Here is a 16480-nt window from a genome sequence, read left to right as displayed (position 1 = left end):
CTTCGCCGAACTTCAACTGTCCTCTCCTATTTTCAAGGTAAGAAAAAACTTCTGACTGATTCTGTACGTTGAGTAATTCAAAATTTAGTTGTTTGTACGTTATGAATTTCATACGTTGCAATCAGCTTGTGCCCCTGATGCATCGATGTTGTACGATGCTGGAAGGTCCCCTTCTTGGAAAGGCCATGCACACTCCATTGGCCAGGCCAGAAAGACGTTATTCTTCAGATGCATTTTGAAATTTCTCTTTCTAGATGATGGTGTCTGGAAGAATTAAATTATTTTTTCGAGAATCATAAAGTGTAGGTGTATGTCTACTTGTTCGTTGCTCAGAACTCAACCGGGATGTCCAGTCTTCTGAATCTTGAAGTGCCAACTATTGCTCCTATCAAGGTGTCTACAGGTAAGGTGTCTGCTGTCTTGGCCTTCAAGTAGTGTCATATCTGTGATTGGTTTCAACTCTTGTCGCATGTGTACAGTAGTGAGTGAAAACGCTGCGGGTCCCATATTGGTTCAATAATTATTGTACGTTTCTAAGACGTCCTGACCTTGTGTAATATCGGTAGATTGTTTCTGATCCCTGTTCTTTGAATTGCACCTGGACGTCATGGACGAAACGTACCTAATCTTCTCCATTGCATCACTCCCATTTGGAGGGTTAGATGTTATGTGCCGGTACTGTGATCTCACTTGTCCCTGGTCAATTGTGACGTGATTTGTGTTATCTTTCTCTTCCATGTTCTACAGCATGTGGACCTGATGAACCCTACACCTCGGACACTGATCGTTTGGAAGAGGAATGCAAGAAGTTGAGGGCGGAAGTTGAACGGCTAAAGCGGCGTTGCGGGGAACTAGAGACTGGGCTTTCGAAGGCACAGTTTGGTGTGCACTGGATTGACGAGTCTGATGAGAAGTGTCGCTTCCTCACTGGTCTGCCGAACCGCTCCGTGTTCCATGCTGTCTTAGGTCATGTGCAGGAGAAGGCCGCAAAGCTCACTGCCTGGCGCGGTGATTCCACCAGTGACCCCAAGGACAACAAGCCTGGCCCTCGGATGACCAAGGACTTGTCCATTGCCAACCAGTTCTTTGCGACGCTTGTCCGGTTGCGCCATGGTATGTGTGGCGGGTTTGTGGCAGCCCTGATGCAAATGCCTGACTCCACGTTCAGCAGGATGTACTCCACGTGGATTCTGTTTCTGCCCCGTGAGCTGTCTCTCCTCTTCCCGTTCCCGTCCAGACAACTTGTGGACAAGTTCATGCCACCGTGCTTTAAGTCCAAGTTCCCGCAGACGAGGATTATCATTGACTGTTTGGAGATCCAGATGGAGCGCCCAACTTCTCTCCTGAACCAGTCGATCACGTACTCCAGCTACAAGAGCCGGAACACCATGAAGGTTCTTGTAGGTGTTTCACCTGCTGGTCTTGTGACTTTTGTGTGGGATGTTTGGGGTGGCCGAGTCAGTGACAAGGTCATCACAGAGCAGAGCGGTCTGTTGCAGCTTCTGGAGAAGGGTGACAGTGTCATGGCTGACAAGGGCTTTGACATCGACGTGCCTCTTGCTCTCCATGGAGTGAAACTGAACATCCCGCCAAAGCTCGGTGCTGATAGCCAGATGAGCGCCCAGAAGATCGAGAAGACCCGCCGCATTGCAGAGCTGCGTATCCATGTCGAACGGGCTATCGGACGTGCTCGTTGCTACCGTGTCCTCAACACTGTGTTCCCTGTGAGCATGTCGAGTCTGTCGTCTCACATCGTGAAAGTGTGCTTCTTCCTCACAAACTTCGACGCCCCGCTAGTAAATTGAAGAGACATGTGAATCACTTAATTCAAGTTCTATCTTCTTTTAAAAAGGCGACGTGGAGACAATAATCTTAATAATGCAATGAATATAACTAAATGCGCACTCATATCACAACCATGGGGACGAATCATGTATTCCAGAACGTTTTCTTGTCACAATTATCAATGGAATTCGTGACTAAAGAGAATGATGAAACTACAATAGGATTTATACACTTGGAGTGGAACAGCGAGGATACAAGCATAGTAAGAAAAATAGCACAAACCTAGGAACAAGTTGTACAGGTAATAAACTATAGGTGAGGTGAGAAATGATAGGAAATTCAGCAAGTGCAGTGTGACAATGGACATGCATGTGCAAGTGTGTGTGAGTGCGAATTTACTGGAATAGCGTAAGTGCGGTGACATTTTCTTTTTGTTTACAAAGATTTGGATCACGAATGCGAATGTAGACTGCTTCTAGAACTTTCAACTGCTTGAAACTACTTGCAGAACGAACAACACTGAACCAAGAATCATCATAACTTTCACGACACATGGGGTTAGACAACAAATGCAATTTAATTGCCGATGTATTCTTCTTCTTCTCACCGCCTCTGCCTTCACTTGGTTTCTGACCGCCACCGTCCTTCACACCATCTGCACCATCATCGTCATCATCGTCATCGTCCTCTTCATCATCGCTGCCACCTTCACCTGTCGTCAGCTCTCCCAGCAACTGACCACCGGGTTCATCATCGTCACTGCACACGTCGCTTCCACACTCCTCCTCCAGCTGCCGTCGCGTTCTCTTCCTGACCGGTCTTCCCTTGCCATTGCCAAACACCTGACAGTCGTCAACTCTTCCGCTGGCAGCATCCATATCCGGAGAGTTTCGTTGCATCTTTCCAGTCACCTCTGCAAACCGAGCTGCCGCTAGCCGTTTGCTCCTTCTCAGCTTTGGTGAGTTGCGGTTGTCTGCGTCCGGCGTACCGGTACTCGCTGATAATGAAGATAAGACACAGTGTTCGTCTTTGTTTACATTAATGTTTGTTCCCGATTTCTGCGTGCTGTGTTGGTTTTTCCGAGACACCGTTTGTGGAGCAGAAGCCTCTGCCGGAACGGACAGTGGAGTCGGGTGCTTACGTGGTCGGCCACGCTTTGGTCGGGAGGACCTAGCCGCCTGTGACAATAGTGAGAGCGGCACGTGTTGTTTGATACGTTCGGACAGATGTTGAAGGGTCCTACCAACATACCGACTACCACATTGTCGGCATTCAAAGTAGTAAATGAGGTGACTCAATTGTAGGGTTGGTAGGACATCCTTCAACATCGTGAACGAACGGATCGTAGTGAACACTGTAACCACATTGGTGGCAAAGTAGGTTTTCTCCACTAGGGATTTCACCACACGGGCCGTGTCCTTCGATTCTTTCCCTTTCCAGGGCTATTGTCACAGGCGGCTAGGTCCATCAGAACTCGCACCAATGAAGTGGTAGTCACGATGGAGGCTAAGACCACACTCTCTCACGGTGATGTTCTTTCCATCTTCGAGTGCCACACTGAGGTACATGTCCCTCGCCCTGGGCTCATTCTCCACTCCCCATCGCATGGCAGGTGGCAAAGCGGAAATGGTGGTGTATCCCATGATACCGGCCAGCAGCGAGACTGGCTCCTGGGCTCGAGAGCGAACGATGTCACCAAATCGTGAGCTAGTTAGGCGCCCATGGCGTAGGTCGAACCACCACGAGTTGTCTGTCTGGCCTTTGGTGAAGTCTTCCACTTCCTTTTGGGATACACCGTACTTGGACAGTGGTCCGGTATATCGACCAAGGGCATCTTCACTCGTTCCACCTGGAAGCCTGTCAGAATGGAACAGGACCAATGGCGAAAGGGCCTTGGGTTGGCTAACTGAAGTAGCAGCAAGTCCTGATGACTGGTCTTCGACTTCCCAGAAATGGAAGAACCCACAGTTCTTGGCTGATGCCTTTCCCGCTGCTAATGCCTCCTGCAAGGTGAGTGCGTCAGCAGATGTGACTTGGCGGTGTGACGGTGCACGGGGATCAAACTCCGCTCGCAGCTGCTTCCTCTCCACTTCATCATCAGTCATGCCATGGCAAGCTTTCACAAACTCCATATTGGCGAGTGGCTGAGGATCGACATGCTTCTTTGGAGGCTGATTCCAGCGCATAGGTTGTGACGTTTTAGACAACTCCACGGGTAGCTCCACCAGATTCCTTTTTGCAGCGGATTCAATGAAGAAGAGTAGGGCAGCAACATGATTGCACGCCTCTCCCAGCCTAACATAAACAACAACCGCACACGCACACCATGCACGGGAGACAACAAATATAATTATGCCACCGTCAGATAGAGCTGTCAGAACTCATCACATCACAAACTTGTTGAACAAAGAAGTTATTATAACAATCATCTGCAAAATACATGTCACTACAAAGGAACTATCACAGCACAGGTAAGGAGGAAGAGTTATAATAGGATTTATCAGTGCCGCAGGTCAACTGTCACATTTGGACTGAAGAAAACACACCAACTCGTAGTGCGTTTCTGTGAAAACACTTACCCGGCAATACAGCTGCATTGCGCAGCGTAGACTTCACCAGTCTCAGTGTTCAACGACACATACACGGTGAGCGGTGTATCACACGACAAGGAATGGTGGACGTAAGCACGGAGATAGGAGATTGCCACACCGTTCTCCCCAGATGCAGGATATTGCTTGCTCCACACATTCTTCACAAAGCCATCGGCAAAAAATTGGGACGCCTTCAAAGACCTGTTGCCAACAAAATTTCCAAAGACACATTTGGAGAAAAGAGACAATATTAGGGATGTGCAATTCAGGGGTTCCCTAGCTGAATTCCTTCACTGATTAAACATTGATGGCAACTGATTCGAAAATGCTAGTTGACCTCAGTTACAGTCGGTCTTTCAACAAAACTTGACACACACTGACTTTGTCTTGAGAGATTACGAATTCAAACTGCCTACTATCACAACGTACCCACACCGCCTATGCTCATTACTCACCTAAATGCCTTCATGCTCTCCATATCAAACGTCTTGTCTCGTCCATAGACCAAGTACGTCAATAAATCCATGAAGTGGAACCGCTTCACAGCAGCACGAAACTCCTTGCACCAGTCTTGCACCTCGTTGAAACGAGGCGACGAAGACAAAGTGCCCCGAACGTCTTGAGTTATATACTGCAGTCCAACGGAAGCACCAGAGGACGACGCATCAGCAGCACCAGCCAAACCAATCTTGAACATCGACACCAAGCGCTCCACGATGTCAGCCTTCTTTGTTGCTCCAGTCAACCGAACATCCAGAAATTTGGCAATTTCCTTCAGTTCGGCCACCTTCACCGTCGCAAGAGAAGTCTGAACCCCAACAAAATCGGCATCGCTGGCTTCGGACCCTTTTGAAAGTTGTTCAGCAAGGACAGCCAGTGGCTGAGGCAAGGGTGGTGGCTGCTCAGCGGCAGCAGAGTCAGGGATGACAGCAGACATTGTTGCTTCCTGGTTGAAAAATTACTTTCACTGCAGTTTGGGCTGAACTTCTTGTCCACCAAACATTTTTGCGCGTCACCCGTTGCCATGCAACGCGCACTGTGTTCTATCCGGAAAGGGGTCTATAGCCTACTGTTCTTACATAGCCTACTGTTCTTACTTATAGCCTACTGTTCTTACTTATAGCCTACTGTTCTTACTTATAGCCTACTGTTCTTACTTACAGCCTACTGTTCTTACATAGCCTACTGTTCTTACTTATAGCCTACTGTTCTTACTTATTGCCTACTGCTCTTATTTATAGCCTACTGTTCTTACTTATAGCCTACTGTTCTTACTTATAGCCTACTGTTCTTACTTATACCAAGAGTACATAACCCCCCAGAGTGTGCAACGCCTGATCCAGCTCTGCATAGGGTCTTGGTCGAGCGGAATCGGATCTTTGCGTCATAATACCGTACACATCTGAGGGGAACCCGGGGAGTCGCGGGTGCTCTTGGATCAAAAACAATGGTACCCTGCCTCGAGACCGGCCTTGCGCTGGTGTGGAGTGTACGCATGACATCAGAAGATCCGATTCCGCTCGACCAAGACTCTATGCAGAGCTGGATCGGCGTTGCACACTCTGGGGGGTTATGTACTCTTGCTTATAGCCTACTGCTCTTACTTATAGCTTACTGTTCTTACTTATAGCCTACTGTTCTTACTTATAGCCTACTGTTCTTACTTATAGCCTACTGTTCTTACTTATAGCCTACTGTTCTTACTTATAGCCTACTGTTCTTACTTATAGCCTACTGTTCTTACTTATAGCCTACTGTTCTTACTTATAGCCTACTGTTCTTACTTTTAGCCTACTGTTCTTACTTATAGCCTACTGTTCTTACTTACAGCCTACTGGTCTTACTTACAGCCTACTGTTCTTACTTATAGCCTACTGTTCTTACTTTTAGCCTACTGTTCTTAGGGTGCGTTCTTAAATTCTCTAGCTTCTAGAAGAAGAAAAGAGAAGTTGAAGAGACTGGGATTCTTCAAGAACGGGTCTCGAAGAATTTGGAGATATTTTGCAGATGTCAAGCAAAATGAAGCGCCAAATGAGTGCCACGAATATAGTATGCGCTGTGCGTATGCGAAAAGGGAAATGCGTACACTCATGATCAACACGTGGCTTTTAGCCTGGTTCGCATGCGCTGATCCCAAACCGCGGGAATCTCCAAGTTTCAACCACCTCTGAAGCTTGGAGAGCTTGGAGAGCTTTGGAGAGCCTCCTAAAATTCGGAGAGGATATAAGAACAGCTCTCGAACTTTTCGGAGAGTCTCCAACTTTTCCGAGAGGATTTAAGAACGCACCCTTAGTTATAGTCTACAGTAGTAGAGTTCATTGACTACAGTAGAGAGTTGATTGCTTTGGTCAAAAAAAGAAGAAGAAAAAGAATCACTGACCATGACCGAGAGTTGCAAAGCCCGTTGCAAAGACAACGAATGAGTGATAGAGAGCCAGTGAGATCCACGCCCAGAACACCTGAAAATACAACACCAGAAGAAAAAAAGAAATAGAACAAATATCTTAAACAAGTAAAAACACACACGCACATAGGCACATCCAAACACAATGTAAAGGCACAGGCATGCATACTTGTACTGTCACACACACTCTGATGTTAAGCTCACCCGGTTTTTGAAGTGTGCACCATTCTGAGTGAGCCGATACAGGCCGGGTCTAGCCATACGATTCTTTGCTGACACGGTTTGATCAAGTATACCAATAGCCAGCGGTGGGAACAGCGTGAAAACCTGCAAGAGAGAGAGAGAGAGAGAGAGAGAGAGAGAGAGAGAGAGAGAGAGAGAGAGAGAGAGAGAGAGAGAGAGAGAGAGAGAGAGAGAGAGAGAGAGAGAGAGAGAGAGAGAGAGAGAGAGAGAGAGAGAGAGAGAGAGAGAGAGAGAGAGAGAGAGAGAGAGAGAGAGAGAGAGAGAGAGAGAGAGAGAGAGAGAGAGAGAGAGAGAGAGAGAGAGAGAGAGAGAGAGAGAGAGAGAGAGAGAGAGAGAGAGAGAGAGAGAGAGAGAGAGAGAGAGAGAGAGAGAGAGAGAGAGAGAGAGAGAGAGAGAGAGAGAGAGAGAGAGAGTAAGTTACATTTATAAAGACAGGTAAGTCTAACAAATGAGGACTGAGACCTCTACAACAGGGTTTTTACGCCTGAAAGCAGGTGCATGATTTAACAAGCAGGTTGTCAGTCTAGATTTTATGCGCAGATGGAGAAAAAATGCGCAGAATTTTTGTAATGAGATGAAAAGCAGAAATAATAAGAAATAATAAGAAAAGATGAAATGAAAGCCTGCTCACAACCCCGCCCAGCCTTGCGAACTGGGTATGGTGGATTAAGAACCCGGTTCAACGCTCGAGCAAGCGCTCTCCACTCAAGGTGTTCACAGCAACTGATAGGAACTCATATGGGGAAATTATAGAAAAGAAATAATAAGATAAAGAGAATAAATTTCAACGCACCTCAATAAACGGAGCCCCACATACAGTACCTCAGAAAAGTGGATCTTCCGACCAGTGTTTTTGTTGACGCCGCAACCAGATGATGTAGCTGCTTCGCAGAGACGTCTTACTGCACAAATTACAAATAAATTTTATTCTTCGATTAGAAAATCCAAGCGCTTTCAGAGCCCTCCGAAGAGAGTCCGGGATGAAACCACGCACACCTACCTCAACCGAAAAAGAAACGACCTGCCACCCGTTTGCTCGGCATTGATCGGCCAGATCCGCATACCGCCTGTCCTTCCGCGAGTTACTGACACTGAATCTGTCCTCAGCACAAACTGTCAACTCCATCCAGAATACAATCCTACGACTCGTAGAGTACAGAACTATATCTGGTCTTAGGGTGGTAAGTGCAACACAGCTAGGGAAAGAAATCTTTGCACTAACTGAGTCGACAAGAAGTTTCCAGTCTGAGGCCGCTGACAGGAGATCAGTCGTAACCAACTTTCGTCTGGGCTGAACGCGAACTGGCTTCTCTCCCGCCTTGCAAAACGAGATGAAGTCAAGCTCATTTGAATTTTCGGTTTGTACGGTGTTTGCAGCAGTGCGGATTCGAATATCCTCACGCATGTTCCTGACGATGACCCCGAGTACGTTGTCGTGCCTCCAGGTGTAACGTCCCTGGTCCAGCGCTACGCGACAAGCGCCAAGCACGTGGCGCGTAGTACAGGCCCAGGTACGGCACAAACTACAGTACGGATCCACTACGGTGTTTCCCCAACGGCGTAGGTTCGTCGGAGAAGGTAGCACGTCGAGGGTTGATGCGAGAAGAAATTTCAAATCCTTACCAGTACCACCGTACAAAAGGGATTTCCACGAGAGGTCCTGCCACATCACCGATGTCCACTCCAACCACTTGCCTTGCACCTGAAGAGTCTTCAGCCTCAAAATCTGCTCCTGCGCGTTGATCTCCTCAAATGTTTGAAGGAGATCCTTCCTCGGGGGTTTGGAATGCTGCTTCGGAGCACGAGCACCCAACCCTGCACGATGACTTGAAGATGACGGTGGACGGAGAGTCCCTGAACCTACTGATGCCTCTGCACACTCCAGCTCTATTGTCGCCGCATATCGCTTTGTCAGCTTCGCATCCTTACTCCGACGCAGAGTGTACAGCGCCCTCATGCGCGCGTCCCCACTCGATCGAAGAATGTGCCATTTGATGGACTGGCACTTTTTCCACACCGTAGGAAGGTAGTGGAGGCGTAAGCCAAAGCGTTTGCGACTGCCAATAAAAAGAATGGCAGAGTTTGCGCATCGAGGTAGGCCGGACCATTTCTTCAGAAATGGTAAACACATAAAGTGCAGTTCACGTACAAAACCTTGTGTGAGTTCAAGAACCTGGAAAGACCAAGAAAGCTTGGGCACTACAAGATGGTGGTAAAGCCATAGCTTGTGGTGGTCTTGAAGCCAAGAGCCATCTACTTTTTGCATGAGAGATACAGTGAGTTGACGGATGTCTTCCCGCTGGGTCTGCTCAGAGCAATCAGCATGCAGCCTTCGCCCCAGGAACTTGAACTCTGCAGTGTCAATGAAAGCGATCTTCCTCCCTGACATTGTCAGGCAGGGATCGTAAGGTTTGTACCGGCCATCTACAAGCTTTGCTGCACTGCTTTTGCATTTGTGCGGCGCCGCCTGCATACATTGGGTCCACGAGAGAAAGTCCTCCGTGACCGCAATGAGTTTTTGACAACCTGCACTAGATTTGCTATAGAGGCCTAAGTCATCAGCAAAAGCTGTTTGGGACACTTGCAAAGGGGCAGATTTAAAATCATAGGAGAGGCAACTTAATTCAGGGGCTGCAAGTGAGTCCAGCAGAAGCTGGAAACAAATATTGAAAAGGACCGGGGACAAGGGGCACCCCTGGAAAACACCAATGTTGTAATTAAAGGTGGGTGTGTGTGGTTGTACGACGAAAGCGCAAAGACTGTCGTAGTAGGAAAAAATTAATTTCCTGAATTGCAAAGGAAGGCTGTAGTGGGTTAGAGCATACTGTATCAGATTGTGGCGCACTGAACCAAATGCATTCTTCAAATCTATCCACGCAATGCAAATTTGGCGTTTTGCCGTCTTTGCATCACGCATCGCCTCATAACAAAGTGATGTATGCTCTAAGCACCCAGCCTTTGCAGGCATAAATCCTTTCTGGTTGTCACCATCGAAGAACTTATTGCCTAGCATATGTTTCAAGAGGCGCTTTGCAACTAAGGTGAAAAAGATCTTCCCGGACGTGTTCGCTAGAGCAATCGGTCGGAATTTCGAAGGATCATCAGACACCTCCCCCTTGGCCAGGAGTGTGATACACGCTACCTGCCACTGCCTTGGAATGATCTTGCTCTCCCAAACCCGCCCAAAGATGGTGAAAAGAATGGATTGAAGGGAGGGACAAAGCTTCCAAACTATGTAAGGTATCTTGTCAGGACCCGGTGCAGAGGTGTTGCGACACTTCTTCAAAACATTCTGAAATTCAGTCCATGTAGGGGTCCCCTCATCGACTGGGTGGGTGCAATCCCGGGGCTTCCCTGCACTGGGGCAGGATTCGTACGAAGTGGCACGATCCTGGTCTGCATATGTGTGTTGGAAGTACTCAAAGCAGGTAGTGTCAGAGAAAGTGGGTTTGACATGGTTGGTTGGTTGAAACAATTTCTTTCCGAAGGCATATGGGTCCTTGAGAAAGGCATCCTGGTCCCTCTTGTTCCGGGATCGATCGTCGTACATCTTTTGTTGTTTCAAAAGACGCTTGATTTGTTTTCCAATTGAAAAATACTCATTTCTGAGCGCTGCAGGTACTTCGTCCGGGTTTTTGATCTTACGAAATTGGCGCTTTAAATCACGCCTGTGAGCCCGGAGTTTTTCCACTGCACGGTTTTTATTTGCATTCTTGTGTTTTGGTGGAGGTGGTGGTGGTTTCTGGTCGAAAAACCAGTGAATGAAGAGAGAGAGAGAGAGAGAGAGAGAGAGAGAGAGAGAGAGAGAGAGAGAGAGAGAGAGAGAGAGAGAGAGAGAGAGAGAGAGAGAGAGAGAGAGAGAGAGAGAGAGAGAGAGAGAGAGAGAGAGAGAGAGAGAGAGAGAGAGAGAGAGAGAGAGAGAGAGAGCACAGTTCTACAACAGTATGGTACACACAGTGAATGTTCCTATTCGCTGACAGGGCTGTACTATAACACATGCAACATGGGAGGATGGTTATCAACACTTACAACATTGTAGAGGCCAATAGTCCAGCGTTCAAACAAGATCTGACCAGAGAAGCCGTTGAGGATAGCAAACCAGAGCTGGAAAGCACATCACACACACCCAGATACACAGACACACACACACACACAGACAAGTTACTTGGAAGGTTCTAAGTAATAGAAATAACATAAGGAGGGGAAGGTGAGCGCAGCCAAGACAAGCACGAGCTGAACGTCTCAGCTGTGAAGGTTTCTTTTCTATAAATTAATCCTTGGCTCTCCATCCGAGTCCATATCAAGGGTCATGAAAAATTAGAAGAAAGGCATTCGAGCTAACAAGCTCGTTCCCAAATACTCTGCAAAGCACTGAACATCGTTCTCACATCAATTTTAACACTGAACATCGTTTTCAGCGTTTTGCAGAGTTATAGGAACGAGCTTGTCAGCTCAAATGCCTTCCTTCTAAATGAAACTGCAAGAAGCCTCACCCTTACTTCTGAAAATTGAATGGTCGTGTTAATGTCACATGAAACTATTCAACATGCCCATAGGCAGTAGTCCACAGATAATTCAACATGCCAATAGGCAGTAGTCCACAGATGATTCAACTCGCAAACGAACTCCCAGCAGCTTGTCACTACAGCTGTATAAAAGTCTCAACCAAGGCTGAATAAAGTTATCATGTGTTTCAAAACAAACCATTTCACTCGGGCACTTGAAAATTGATTTTCGCTGGCTTTTTCCACACATTCCACCCTGAAAGTTAGTGTCCCGGTTTTTAGTATAGGGAAAAGTTCAGTATAACATACCCCGAATACATGTACAGTCGTCCCTCTCTAATCCGGCACTTGTTTATCCGGAACCCTTGCCAACCGGCGCACTTTCTGACGAAACCGATTTTTTTCGTTCAATTCCTACATCTTAATCCGGCACTTGAATTCCGCCTCCGGCAGTGACTTTTTGAAACGAATCGCTCAAACTGCACGTAGTTTGATTTCATAATCCGGCAGTCGTAAAACATTCTTATTTTAGCAAGGAGTAGTGTCCTGCCAATTTTCAGGTGTGTGTGTGTGTGTGTGTGTGTGTGTGTGTGTGTGCGTGTGCGTGCAAGAGTTCATGTGAACATGTTCTCTGTTTTACTTTATCACTTTATCACTGTGTATATTCCTGGAGAAAAGTTGAGAATATAAAGCCGTGCACCAAATACTTGGGTCGACACGGAAAAACCCTGCGTTTTGACGTATGATACATGCATGCAATTGGGTAGGGCCGGGTCAGAGGGCAGGATTTCTTAATCCAGCACCCTCGTTAATCCAGCAGAAAACGCCGTAGCAAAAGGTGCCGGATTAGAGAGGGACGACTGTATCACATACCCTGGACATAGCATACCCTGGATATGACATACCCTGGATATGACATACCCTGGATATGACATACCCTGGATATGACATACCCTGGATATGACATACCCTGGATATGACATACCCTGGATATGACATACCCTGGATATGACATACCCTGGATATGACATACCCTGAATATAGCATACCCTGGATATCAAATACCCTGGATATCAAATACCCTGGATATCACATACCCTGGATATCACATACTTTACTCAGCAAGCAGCCAGCAGCAGCAGCCACACACAACAGTAGCAGCCAGAAGCGGCGGTAAGACTGCAGAAGCGGCGGTAAGACTGCAGAAGCGGCGGTAAGACTGCAGAAGCGGCGGTAAGACTGCTGAAGCGGCGGTAAGACTGCAGAAGCGGCGGTAAGACTGCAGAAGCGGCGGTAAGACTGCAGAAGCGGCGGTAAGACTGCAGAAGCGGCGGTAAGACTGCAGAAGCACATATACCGTATTATCTCTAATATTTGTTTGTTTGAAAGGGTTTGCTCCCCACACCGGAGCTCGCGCTATTCCGCCGACTTTACTTGACACTTGACTGACTCACGACTGCCATCCAGAGCACACGAGAAGTCCATCGAACCTTCGACTCGGCAAACCTGCAAGAAAGCACCACTCCCTGCTCAATACACAGTGTTTCGGGGAATTCACCCCTCATCAGTTGAGCTTGAGTAGGCTGAGGAAGATTGTGCCTGAAGAGCACCACTTATATAGTGCTCTCCAGGCACAAACATCACCAGGGATACAAACTTACAGAGACGCTCCGTTTCCAGCGCGACAAACACCTCGTGAGCACCAGATAGCAGCGTGAGTCAGTGTCGCTCCTGGATGGTGAGACAGACGTCGAGGACCCTCGGTCATTCGCAACGCTGTCACCTCCAAACCAACTAGTCGCAAGCCCGCGCTGGGCACACCGCAACCACTACTTCGATTTGTTTGTTTGTTTCTTTTATTTGAATTCGTTTAGAGCACAGGCAATTCTGCCTTCTCACCAGAGGAAAAACCTCCGGTTCCTGCTAAGAACGAATATAATATTATGACTCACTTATGAGAGAAGGAAATATTAAAAAGAATCATAACAAAGGGTTTGCTCCCCACACCGGAGCTCGCGCTATTCCGCCGACTTTAACCACTACTTCGTAAGAATCATAACAGTCATGCTAATTCCAAAGCACAAAGTTTGTATATAATTCAAATGGGTGTGTGTATGTGTAAGCATGCAGTGAAGAAAACACAGAGAAAACATGCAGTAATGTGTAGGGATGCCGAGCAAGGTGGTTACAAATTACAATTAATTCTGTTCAGAGCCAGTTTAAGGCAAACGCCGCACTGTGGAGGCGAATATCGCTGGGAAGGGCATTCCAAAGAGTGCTTCCCACAAATGTCAATGGCTGACGACCGGAAGGTCCAGGAAGGAAAGGCACTTGCAGTAGCCGCTGTTCCTGTCCTCGAGTAATTCGGCGATCATCCCGGGATGCTTGGCCTGTATTAGGCCATCATTTTTTATATCTATGTTTCGCGTCAGTTCAACTTCCAGAATCATATGCGAGAGGTGGAAAAAAATAAAAAGTGGCAAAATAATAAAAAGGCTCATCATCAGAGGTGTATGCACTGTACATAGCACAATAGCTCGTGCATGGTGTACATTCGAAAGAAAAATCGTACATCGAAGCACAACATCTGGGTGGGGCTTCGTTGGATTATTGTACTCAGACTTCAGCAGCGGTGCAAAGACCTCCGGAACGACGCATCCTCTCAGCTTGAGGCTGTCTGATGTTAGCTCATAGAATATTGCTCCAAGATGCCGAACAAACGATTTGCCAACGCTGGCCTCGAGGCCATTTCTGAATCCCAGTTTCGCTGTATGCAACCAGTCCACACTGATGACTCGCACGATCGTACGCTCACTGTGCATGTAAGATTTTTTATTTTTTTCCGAAAAAAATCAAAACGTATGCGTGCGGACGACGCGAAACATAGCTATAAAAAATGATGGCCTTAGCCATCAACTGAAAGTAGGTGCAGAAAAGAGGACTTGCAAGATCATGTAGGCAACGGAAAACAAAAAACAAAACCTTGTAGTTTAAAAAAAAATGTGAGTTAGGGATCGAATAGATAAGCGCACGAGGAGGGGGGGGGGGGCTGTGGATGCACGGCTGGAGAGTCGGAAAATTGCACGAATTCCGGATTTGCTGGATTTGATTAAACGCCTCTGCAGCTGCTGTGTCAGCGACGGGAAGAATGCATTGGATGCGTACGTTAGTCGTGCTTGCACAATGCCAATGTACCAAAGTCTGCGGGCTCTTATGGGCAGAGATCGCCCATGGCACCATAGCTGGCTGATGGCGACTGACACCTTCTGCACAACACTGGAGACATGTGGCTGCCAGGATAGCTGGTCATCAATGATTACGCCAAGGTATTTGGCAGTGGAGGTAACAGTTAAGGCTTGATCCTTACATTTCACGACTGGTATGTCGCCAGTGAGTCCCCGAGGTTGAATTACCATGACTTGGGTTTTGCCGGTATTCAGCAGAAGCCCAATTTCGGAGAGCCAGTCAGACAGACGTGTCACAGCCGTAGTCAACGTCTTGCAAACAGTGTCCAGATCTGAATCAGAATAATCTAGGATGATGTCGTCCGCGAACTCCTGATGAACAACAATGCAAGGTATGACGTCGGAAATGTCACTCGTGTAAAGGACAAAGAGAAGCGGCCCAAGAACACTGCCTTGGGGCACACCTCTTGAGCATGGGACTGCATCAGAGAGAGCCTCACACACCTTGACATGCTGAGTACGACCAGACAGATAGCTAGCCAACCATAACAATACTCTGCCATTGACTCCCAGGGTGAATAGTTTATCAATCAGACGTTGATGTTGGACACGGTCGAACGCTTTTGACATGTCAACCATCACAATACCTGTGTATTTTCGCTCTTGTTTGGCCAACAGCCTACGGTTGGCGGCTAGAACTAATGCATCTTCGGTAGAGTGCATTTTCCTGTAGGCAAACTGACTGCTAGGTAATATGCTATGTTGCGTGAGGTATGCTGTGAGTTCCTTCTTTACAAAGAACTCCAAAATCCGGGACAGAATAGGGAGCAATGACACTGGTCTATAGTTAGTAGGGGATGTTGCATCGCCACTCTTGAACAGTGGACTAATGTGTGATGTTTTAAAACACACTGGCACAGTACCTGATGTCAAGGGTGCATTGACTAGGGTGGTAAATGGAGGTGCCAGGACGTCTGAACACTGCTGCAGTACAATTCCAGGAATGTTGTCACTCCCAGATGCTTTGTGGGGACTCACAGTTTGCAAGCATTGTGCAACATCAGACACTCTTACCGGCTGAAATGTTGAGAAGCTAGATGCAGAGGCTGGACCATGTGGTATATGCAGCTCAGGTGGCCGCATATAGTCAGTTTCAAAAAGATTAGCAATCCTGGCGATCGCCCGGGGAGTTTGCCGTCTTACCGTATGAGCGCTCGAGGGCTGCCTGGAAAAACTCACTGTGAACTCGAAGAAATATTCCGCGCGAAAGCCTGAAAAATGACAACTCACTGACGTCGGTACTCGTACATGACTTTGTGTTCGTCTGGTTTACAACAAACGAGTTCTTCCTCGTATCGATATGGAGTCAGAGAGGACATGTCGAAAGTCTGGTAAATTTTGACGAGCGGGATGCGTCCCAATTCGTTTTGTGACCAAATAGATTCTTTGAGCTGCCGTGGATGCAATTTACTCTCACGATGTGACGAAAACGGCATTGACACAGACTCATTCCCAAGGCCTTGATGTGGCAAAGCTATCCGTGTGACTTCGACGACATTTTGAGAAAAGCAGACGCCTGTGAAAGCTGATAGAAGACGGCGTTGACTCCTAAATTCAAATAAATTGGCGATCTTGAAATACTAAAATAATTCTCAAACAGAAATCGATCGATCGATGTGCCGGTGTATTCAACAACACGTAGATACAGCGCAGTGACTTCCGTGTTCACTCACACGGTTTCAGTGTTGTGTGTGTCCACAACTTCAC

At 47.3% G+C, this 16480-nt stretch overlaps 3 protein-coding genes across 3 annotated transcripts in view; 1 reads left to right on the top strand and 2 right to left on the bottom strand.

The window, feature by feature from the left end:
* Window positions 1-1805, top strand: part of LOC135816464 (uncharacterized) — a 2044-nt gene extending 239 nt beyond the window's left edge. Inside the window, exons 1-3 of the mRNA XM_065329663.1 lie at window positions 1-37; window positions 334-403; window positions 748-1805. The exon at window positions 1-37 is cut by the window's left edge and continues 239 nt beyond it. Coding sequence (XP_065185735.1) covers window positions 346-403; window positions 748-1805 — 1116 coding nt within the window. The 5' untranslated portion in view covers window positions 1-37; window positions 334-345. The remainder of the gene's footprint in view (window positions 38-333; window positions 404-747) is intronic.
* LOC135817069 (phospholipid-transporting ATPase IB-like) overlaps window positions 1-16480 on the bottom strand; it is a gene marked incomplete at its 3' end in the record, with an annotated part of 49940 nt that overhangs the window by 9946 nt on the left and 23514 nt on the right. Inside the window, 3 exon segments of the mRNA XM_065330170.1 lie at window positions 6757-6835; window positions 6985-7107; window positions 11053-11127. Coding sequence (XP_065186242.1) covers window positions 6757-6835; window positions 6985-7107; window positions 11053-11127 — 277 coding nt within the window.
* LOC135817518 (uncharacterized) lies at window positions 3234-5313 on the bottom strand. Its single transcript, XM_065330723.1, has 3 exons — window positions 4832-5313; window positions 4365-4577; window positions 3234-4080 (listed from the first exon to the last, which is right to left on the bottom strand). The coding sequence occupies exons 1-3, from the start codon at window positions 5311-5313 to the stop codon at window positions 3234-3236; spliced, it is 1542 nt and encodes a 513-aa protein (XP_065186795.1).

Source organism: Sycon ciliatum, chromosome 5, assembly GCF_964019385.1.
Source record: "Sycon ciliatum chromosome 5, ocSycCili1.1, whole genome shotgun sequence".
NCBI classification, from domain to species: Eukaryota; Metazoa; Porifera; class Calcarea; order Leucosolenida; family Sycettidae; genus Sycon; species Sycon ciliatum.
Note: the sequence above shows the minus strand (reverse complement) of the source record. Positions and strands in the feature narration are given on the sequence as shown.